General features: G+C 38.1%; 1 protein-coding gene across 1 annotated transcript; it reads left to right on the top strand.

Annotated features, from left to right (window-relative positions):
* The first annotated feature begins 303 nt into the window (after nucleotides 1-303).
* Nucleotides 304-9,244, top strand: zgc:103759 (U8 snoRNA-decapping enzyme). Its single transcript, XM_053644227.1, has 4 exons — nucleotides 304-1,088; nucleotides 5,398-5,438; nucleotides 7,230-7,455; nucleotides 7,540-9,244. The coding sequence occupies exons 1-4, from the start codon at nucleotides 957-959 to the stop codon at nucleotides 7,744-7,746; spliced, it is 606 nt and encodes a 201-aa protein (XP_053500202.1). The 5' UTR covers nucleotides 304-956; the 3' UTR covers nucleotides 7,747-9,244.
* The last annotated feature ends 301 nt before the right edge of the window (nucleotides 9,245-9,545 follow it).

The raw sequence follows: 9,545 nt of genomic DNA, 5'->3' as shown, positions 1-9,545 counted from the left end.
GTGTCCCATCCATTGTGTATTCTGACCTCGTGCCCAGTGATCCCAGGATATTGTACAGTGCCAGAAAACACATAAGCAAGTCTATCAGATATTATTTAACAACTCACCACAGTATGTTGCATGAATTGTATGATGATGTATAGATTGTCCACCACTCTTATTGTGACATATTGGGTTTTATTTTGTATGTAGCCTTATTTTGCACTTTGATTTTTATTGTTGATTTGCACACACACACACACACACACACACACACACACACACACACACACACAACTGAATCTTGTAAGGCATGTTGAGACAACAAGGACTTGGATACTAAATGATTAAATTCAAATTCTATGGTAGTAGAAAATTCTATGGTAGCATATGAAAATATGATTTTACATTATGAATAACTGATATCGCCTTACATATTTTCCTTGGTGGGATATTGCTAGTGTAGCATTGCTATCTCACATCTTAGACTCCTGAGCATTCGAGCCGAGTTTTACATGTTCGCCATGTGTCCATGTGGGTTTCCTCCTGGTTCTCTGGTTTTCTCCCACATCCCAAAAACATGCTGTCAGGTGGATTGTCTCCTCTAAATTTCCTCTAGCTGTGAATGAGCATATGAATGTGTGAATGATGGCCTGTGATGGACTTGTGTCCCACCCAGAGCGCATTCCCACCTTGCGCCCCGTGTCAAAACAGTAAAGCGCTTAATGAACAAGAATGAATGAATGAATGAAGGAAGGAAGGAAGGAAGGAAGGAAGGAATATTATTCATATCACTGACTGCACTCTTTAATATATCACTTGACGTCAAATATCTTAGAGGACTCATATTTTGAAATATAATGCTATTAGTCCACTTTAGTTGTCTTCACACTGTTATTGGTCGTCAGTTATATAAAAGTCACGTTATAAAGTTATTTCCCTGATTTGCTAAAGTAGTTGCGTAATTACAGTGTGAAATGGCTGCTAGAGACATGAGCAGAGAAGATGCGCTGTCGCGACTGGACCACAAACACGCCTGTCACATCCTGCTGTATGCAGACAGCCAAGCTAAACTCTTCGGCAAAATCCCAGTTAAACATATCGTGCTGGTAAGGGTGTTTTTTTTTTTTTTTAATTATTATTTCTTACTATTACGTGCAATATGTTAGGAAATTCAAAGAGAACCGCAGAAAGAAGCAGACTTTTCAAAATGAATTTTGAATTATTTTATTCACAACACAGAAAAGCACACGGAAATATAGTGTAGCCTGCTATTTTGAAATACAGTGAAATGGCGGTGAGGGTGGCGAAAAGGAAGCGAACTAACTTTAGTGCACGTTACTACCGCCTAGCGGTGAAAAGGACGAAGTGCAGTCTTTTATATTCTGTATGTCCTAGTGCATGGGGCCACAAACATTTTACAGCTAGGAAGCTCTTTAACTGTAAAATACATTCCACAGACCTCCTCGGTACAGTTTTATAAACACAATCCAGATATACAAATAAGTAATTTAAATGTAACCCTTTCGTGCATAGTGTCCACACTTATGGACAGTCAATATAAGGCTCTTTTTTTCATATGAATGTCATCCATCCATCTTCAGCCGCTTACTACTTTTCAGGATAGCGGGGGAACCTGGAGCCTATCCCAGGGAGCAATCAACTTCAAATCACTTGACAGCATTACTCTGTATTTAATATGCTATAAACATCTAGAAAGCTACAGATTAGTTGTCGCTATCAGTCTTTACTGAGTCTGCTTGTTTTTGTGCCAGACTCTACTGATCATCTTAGATTTTTTTTTTTTTTTAATTAGTGCTGTTTTTGGTAAATTGTTGTTGTTGTTGTTGTTGTTTTAACCTCCTTGCATCATTCATCAGAAATATACAGGTTGAAAAAAATTTGTCTTCAACTTGAATGTTAAAAAAATTGGACATTTTATTTGTCCAAAGTACAATAAAATACAAAGATTTTATTTATTATTATTATTATTTCAAGCATACTGTTTTATCCTTCTTCATATTAATATTTAGACCGACATACATTATGCAAATTTAAATTCAACATTTAAATAATAATAATTTGGAGCCATAAAACATTTTATGCCTGATTTTTTCCACATCCAGAGCACATTAGTTCCAAGTGACATTATTATTTGTTTTAGAGTTATTGAGGTTTGGATTATACCCATTCAATTCAAGTGTCTGATCAAACAGTCTAATAACTATAAAAGGCTGAAATAATAGATATCATAACTTTGACGTAGTTAGGTTGTGATTTCTGTGTGTGATTTCACAGAGGCAGATTTGATCTGTTTGTGTGTTTTTCTTACTGTTACCTCCCCAACAGAATTTTTTAGACTGATTGTACTCTTAGTTTGTGAACCAGTATCAGGATGTATTTATTGATGGAGAATTCAGAGCACATCTGTCAGTCGATTTGGATAAGAGCATCTCCCAAATACCCTTAATAAATGTGTAGGAAGAATATGTTGCGGTCAGATAAGATAAGAATAAAATAGAGGGAAGGGAAGAATAAAATACAAAAATATATGCTATGTGCAAAATACAAAGTAAATAAATAGTAGAAGTGTATATTGAACTGTATTCATATGATATAAGAATTCTGGTGTGTCTAAGAGTGAGTAGTGATCAGGGGCGTAAGCAGGACTGTTAATCATCCAGGGCTGAGCCCAGATTCTTCTCCATCAAAAACCTTTTAAAAATGTACTTCCATGCATGTGAGGGCTAATTGCTTAAAAAATGTGAAAACTGGAGAAGGAAGGGTTTGGATTTGATTTACCATATAATCTGCACATGAATAATCCAGCCATTGAAATGTCTCAAAATGGCATCATGTCAGATACCTACTACCATTATGACTAGGCCTACATGATGGAAAATCCTCAAAACCCATAATGCAATGGCAGTTTCAAACCAAGTGATTACGAGTAAACGTTCATAATCTGGTTGTAAAATCATTGCCGATGGACCTACTTGATATGAACCACAATTCCCACCTCATTGGTACAGGTAGTAAAACATGAGAAAAATAATGGTTAATTTTCAGCTCACCCTTCTCAGCTCAGCTAGTAGCCTAAAGTTTTGTATTATGGAAGCTGTGGTAACTTAGCTGTCAGTGTATGACATGATCAGACAAAAATTGGCTTTATAATAAAACTTGCCTCGGGTGTTATCACTGTTACCAGACCGACAAAATATAAAACGTTTTGTTTATCTAACATGAGACTAGGCTAGTTTGTTGTCGCTAGCCAAAAGGAGGCACAACTACACTTCACTGTAAGGGTTTAGCTGCTACAGTGCCATACAAAGTATGTTAGCTGTCCATATGCTCTGCTCATATCATGTTCACGTAAACTGGAACTCATATAAACATTTACACACCTTCTTTTCCTGCTCAGTATGAAAGGATGTTATGGTTTCAGTTTCAACCCCTTTACTGGTAAAAAAAACAAATCTGCATATATCTATTTTTCCCCTCACACTAACTGACTGTGTGAGCTAGTGTTTGGCAGAATTGAGACCCATCAGCCAAGACATGAGTATTTCCACATATTTTCCTGTAAAACCTGTCTGATTGGTCTTTCCATATACTGAAAATACAGCACTTTATTCACTGAAGATAAAAAATTACTTTTACTGACGTTCAGTTACGTAATGACAAACCGGTCCAGAATTATTTTGGAGAATTATTCGGGGCTAAAGAAAATATCTTCGGGAATACAGCCCCCAGTGCTCAGGCTAGATTACACCCCTGGTAGTAGTATATTCAGATAACTGTAATTTAATATACGCTTAATAGTATATGTAAACAGGTTACTAGAAAAGTGTAGAATGGAGTCTGTAGACTATGCTACATGAAGATAATGTGCAGTGTGCAGTTAGTGTCTGTCTAGTGCAATGACTGTTATTCAGCAGTCATTTGGCCTGTGGGAATACTGCAGTACCATCTGCCTCCAGGCAGTAGCATGAAATGGCTGGTTCAGTGGGCTGGGCTTTTTGATCCTCCTCCAGACACTCCTCAGTCATGGTCTGGTGTAAATGTCCTGCACGGAGGGAAGTTGCCCTCAGTGAAGTGCTGGGCAGTTTGTACTACTCTCTGCACATTTTTTTTAAATGGTCAAGAGCAGTGCAGTTCCCAAACCAGCCGTTAATGCTGCTAGTAAACATGCTCTCAGATAGAGTCTCTAGGTTATTGTTGTACATTCCTTATAACAGATTCGCTATGCACTGATCATGTGAGATCCTCAGTGATGAGGACACCAAGGAATTTACAGCTGCTGACCCTCTGTATTGCAGCTTCGTTTATGGTTCCGTTTCTGGTTAGGGGAGCATGCATCCTTCTCTGTTTCCTGTAGTCCATGCTCAGTTCATTATTTATATTTTTGTCTGGTGTATATGCACTATAAATTTGATTTAATTGCTAATTTATTAGTATTTGATTGTTGATGCACACCAAGAATAAAGAAAGACAACAAGCGTTATTATATTTTAGAGTGTAGGTAGAAATAGTACAGTATTTGCAAAGTGAGGAATGAATGGGAATAGGACTACCTTGGCTGCTTGTAAATGCTTCTCAGCTTCCTTCCACCAAATTGTCTCACCTTTGACAAGAGTGTTGTTATTAATCGATTGCTGAAAGCAGTTGGTTACCTACAAGAGTGTAATCCCATAATATGTCAAGTATTTTGTATAGAAATTGGTATCATTTCAAATGTATAAAAAGAAAGAATATCTGTAAACTGCATATATAGTTAACCCAAATTGAAACAGACATTTTAGCAGTTTTATATTTTATGATGAATTCAAAACTAAAATGTGATGCATTATCAGTATGTCTGTATTGCTAAACAGCTCACTGTCTCTTAAATCATTACTTCTGCATCATTAAACTACTTAGACCACTTCATTACACAACCCTCAAAATGACTGCCAGGGCTTGTAAATCTTTTCTGGCAGTTTAAAAAAAAATAGTTGAGGTTGCGAAACAAAGCGTCAGGCGTTGGTCATGGGTTTGTGATTTAGAGCGAATGAAGCTTTCGGACAGTGTTTCAAAATTGTATGTTGGTTTTTGACACAAAAAGCATCAAAAGGTTTGGTATCAAGGATTACCTCACTGTTAGCGACTATCACGATTATACTTCAGCTATATATTTGGCTATACTTTTAATCAATCCTTCCATTTGTGTGAAATTGACACAGTTCAAATCTTTAGTAATGCTTATTCCAGTAAACAAGATTTTGCACTGCCTTTACCAAACCACTTCCTTTAATGTGTCCCAAATTGGGTCAAAAACACCACACACATGAAAATGAAACAAAGATCCAACTCTCTCTTTTTTTTTTTTTTTTCTTTTTTTTTTCTTTTTTTTTTTTTTTTTTTTTTTTTTTTTTTCAGATGCAGATGCGTTTTGATGGCTTACTTGGTTTCCCAGGAGGGTAAGTGCTTAAGTGAAAAATACAATGTAATCAATTCGGTTAATTTAATTGAATAAACTATTCAATTTTAATTCTAGTGCTTTCACACTAACCAGTAACAGACAAGCATTAATTCTTATGTAAGTAGGCAATTTGGAGCTGCAACAGCAGCAAGCAATAAAGTGACGAGTGACAGCTGATTGAAAATGTTCTCGAGTTTGATGCAAATGAAGTGTTAATGCAACAAATCCAAATAATTCCCTTCTGTAAATTACTTGGGCCACTCCTTTGGCATAAGATATCCAATATTCCTCAGCTATACACTCTCATATTTATTTTTTTTCCCCCCAGCTTGATTTTACTTCCTATGGACTGTCAGCACTGTCATCAGAGCTCAGCTTGCATCACAGAAAAATGAACGAGAAAGTTATAAATGCCATGTTGGCTCTGTTTCCAATAAATAATTTAGGACTATAGCCAGTCCTAAATAGAAGTAGTCAATACAAGGAGTAAAAATATGCCTTGAACGTCATACAAATAACTAGCTCGTGTTCTGAATGCACGTGATTAGGTAGTTAATGTTTAATATTACCTAGTGTTCATTCATTCATCTTCAGTAACCAGCAACCATCCGAAGCCTATCCCAGGAACACTGGGCGTGAGGCAGGAACACAACTTGGATAGGATGCCAGGACAATTCATGGCACCATGCACATACACACACACACACACACACACACACACACACACACACACACCTAGCAGCAACTTGGCATAACCCAGGGGTGTCCAGTCTTATCCAGGAAAGGCTGGTGTGAGTGCAAGTTTTCATTCCAACCAAGCAGAAGCCACACCCGAGACTACTGAAAGCCAAGATCGACCAATTAAACAGGTGGAATCAGGTGTGGATCCTGCTTGATTATAATGAAGTCCTGTACCCACACTTGCCCTTTGCAGATAAGATCGGACACCCCTGGCATAACCAGTTCATTTACCTGCATGTTGTTGGGATTGGAGAACCCAGAGGAAACCCATGCACTGATAAAACATGCAAAACTCCACACAGACAGTAACCTGAGTAGAGGATCAAACCGGAGACCCTGGACCTGAGAGGCAGCAATGATACCAGTTGCACCATGGTGCTGTGCTATTACCTAGTAAACACATAAGAGAATTATATATATAGCAAACAGTAGCCTAAACATTTTGCTACCAATATGGTTTTATCAGATAAAAAGGTTTACACCACCAAAGTAGCATGGTAGCATTTGTGACATGCCTACAACAGACAAACAGGGGGCAACATTATCTACTAGTGTGAATGCAGAGTGAACTGTTTAAACAATGAAAGAATTTTCATAAAGATGAAATAATGCACACACACAGTCCATCCAGATCACTTAGATCTGGGGATTTTGGATTGCTTTCTGTCCCCAGGTCCAGATTAAAGCATAAAGGCGATAAAGCCTTTGCTGTAGCCGGCCCTAAGCTCTGGAACAACATGTCGGTATCCATTAGAACGGCGTCATCTCTTTCAGTTTTTAAATCCATGCTCAAAACTCATTTATTTTCACGGGCTTTGATTTAACTTGCCATGAGTCCTTGTGTGTGTGTTTTATTTCTGTTACATCTGGGGGGGGGGGTTTGGGGGGGAGGGGTTTGCATGAGGCCTGTATTATGTTATGTTTTCTTGTTTTTGTACAGTACTTTGGTCAACTCTTGGTTGTTTTTTTTTAAAAAAAAAAATGTGTTTAATAAACATGATTGATTGATAATGAAAGTATATGAATGTTTCTGAAACGGTCACTGCAGGTTAGTTACACCTTCTGAGGAGAGTCTGGAGGCGGGGCTGAGCAGAGAGCTACAGGAGGAGTTGGGGGCATCAGTGCCAGTGACCATGGACGACTATGTGTCCTCTCACCTTGCTCAGTCTCCTCCCCGCCTCATCTTGCACTTCTATAGCAAGAAGATTAAAGAGGCTGAGCTGCTAGAGATTGAGAGAGCTGCAGTTTTGAATGCAGTGGATCATGGGTTAGAGGTAATTTTGCCTGCTTTCACTTAAAGCTGTTTTGTTTTATTTTCTTTGCCCCTAAAGAACCTAAAAAACCATCTGTCCATCTAGGTGTTGGGTCTAACTAGAGTACCCCTCTATACCTTGAGGAACGGTGGTGGTCTTCCTTGGTTCCTATCTCACTCATTCATCAGCAACTCGCGAGCCCAGCTGCTGGAGGCACTGCGGCGTTTGGATTTGGTGTCACCTCAGGCTCTGGAGGAAGCTGTAAAAAAGGCAGAGGAGATGAGACACACAGTCAAATCTGATCCGCACTAACATTATCTCTGTGAACTTACTGTCATCAAAATGAGCAGAACAGCCCTACTGTTCCAGTCTTCTGCTTGGGAAATGCTGGTCTTTTCTCCCTGGATCTTTCTTTTGTCTTCATGTCACTTTCCATACTAATGTAACTACTAAAATGACCAGAATCTATCAGGAATAATTAGAGTTTATTAATCTATGTACATCCTTATATAAAATGTTTGATATGTATGCATATAATGTATATGTATGTGGAAAAAAACCCCAAAACATTTATTTACTTTTATATACACACAGTGGTGTAAAGAAGTATTTGCCCCATCCTGATTTCTGTTTTTGTGTAAGATTAAACAAAGTAAACACAAAATACAGTTTTTAAATGATAATGTTGTTTATTGAAGAAAAAAGGTTTTCCAATACCAACTGGGCCTGTGTGAAAATATATTTGCTCCTGTAGTTACTAATTCCCCAAATCTATGGAACTGCATTCATAATGAGGTTCATCTGGACTAGACACAACCAGGCCTGATTACTGCAAACCCAGTTCTGTCAAATCCAACATTTGGTTAAAATGTCTTAACCAGTAACGCACTATGCCAAAAAATGAAAGAAATTCCAGAAATGATGAGGAAGAAGGTGATTGAAATACATCAGTCTGGCTATTTCAAAGGCTCTGGTACCCCAAAGATCCACAGTGAGAGTCTTTATCTACAAATGGAAAAACTCGGCACAGTAGTGAACCTTCCCAGAAGTGGCCGACCTTCCAAAATTCCTCCAAGAGCACAGCAACTACTCATCCAGGAAGTCACAAAAGAGCCAAGGACAACATCAAAGGATCTACAGGCCTCTCTTGCATCAATAAAGGTCACTGTTCATGACTCCACTATCAGAAAGACACTGGGCAAAAATGGCATCCGTGGAACAGTGGTGAGGGGAAAGCCACTGCTAACCCAGAAGAACATTAAGGCTCGTCTGAATTTTGTCAAAACACACCTTGATGATCCTCAAACACTTTGGGAGAATGTTCTGTAGACTAAGGAGTCAAAAGTGGAACTGTTTGGAAGACAGGGTTCCTGTTCCATCTGGCGTAAAACAAACACAGAATTCCTCAAAAAGAACATCATACCTATGGTCAAGCATGGTGGTGGCAGTGTGAAGTTTTGGGGATGCTTTGCTGCTTCAGGGCCTGGGCAATACAAAACCAGAAGATGTCAGGATGGGACAAATACTTTGATTTGTAAAGCAGTGTGGGCCATCTGCTGACCTGGGTCTTGAATGGAATGAAGTGACCTGCAGTAAAGTCTTCAGTTTGAGAATTGTGGTTTATTTTAAGGGAATAAGCTTTTTGGCTTGATTCCTTATAAGTGCTCAGAAATAAAACAGCTGGGCTTTTTGACCTCTGGAATGTTAATGTAACTGCTTGGAAGTGTGAATGCAGAAATAAATTGATGCTCATGTAATTTGTGTATTTAATTTCTGCTAAACTCCAGACCAGGCCAGAAAAGGTTTGTTGACACTTTAAGATACAATCCCAATTCTGAAAAAGTTGGAACAGTATGGAAAATGCAAAAAAACAAAAAACAAAAAGAGTAATTTAAAAATTCAGTTCACCCTGTACATTATTGCACATTATTAATACATTATTTGATGTTTTGCTCTGTGAATTTTATTTATTTTTGAAAATATGCACTCATTTCAAATCTGATGACTGCAACACACTCCAAAAAATTGGGACAGTTGACTGTTTACCACTGTGTAACATCACCTTTTCTTTTAATAACACTTATTATTTTGGGCGCTGAAGACACCAGTTG

The sequence above is a fragment of the Ictalurus furcatus genome, chromosome 15 (assembly GCF_023375685.1).
Source record: "Ictalurus furcatus strain D&B chromosome 15, Billie_1.0, whole genome shotgun sequence".
Classification (NCBI taxonomy): domain Eukaryota; kingdom Metazoa; phylum Chordata; class Actinopteri; order Siluriformes; family Ictaluridae; genus Ictalurus; species Ictalurus furcatus.
Note: the sequence above shows the minus strand (reverse complement) of the source record. Positions and strands in the feature narration are given on the sequence as shown.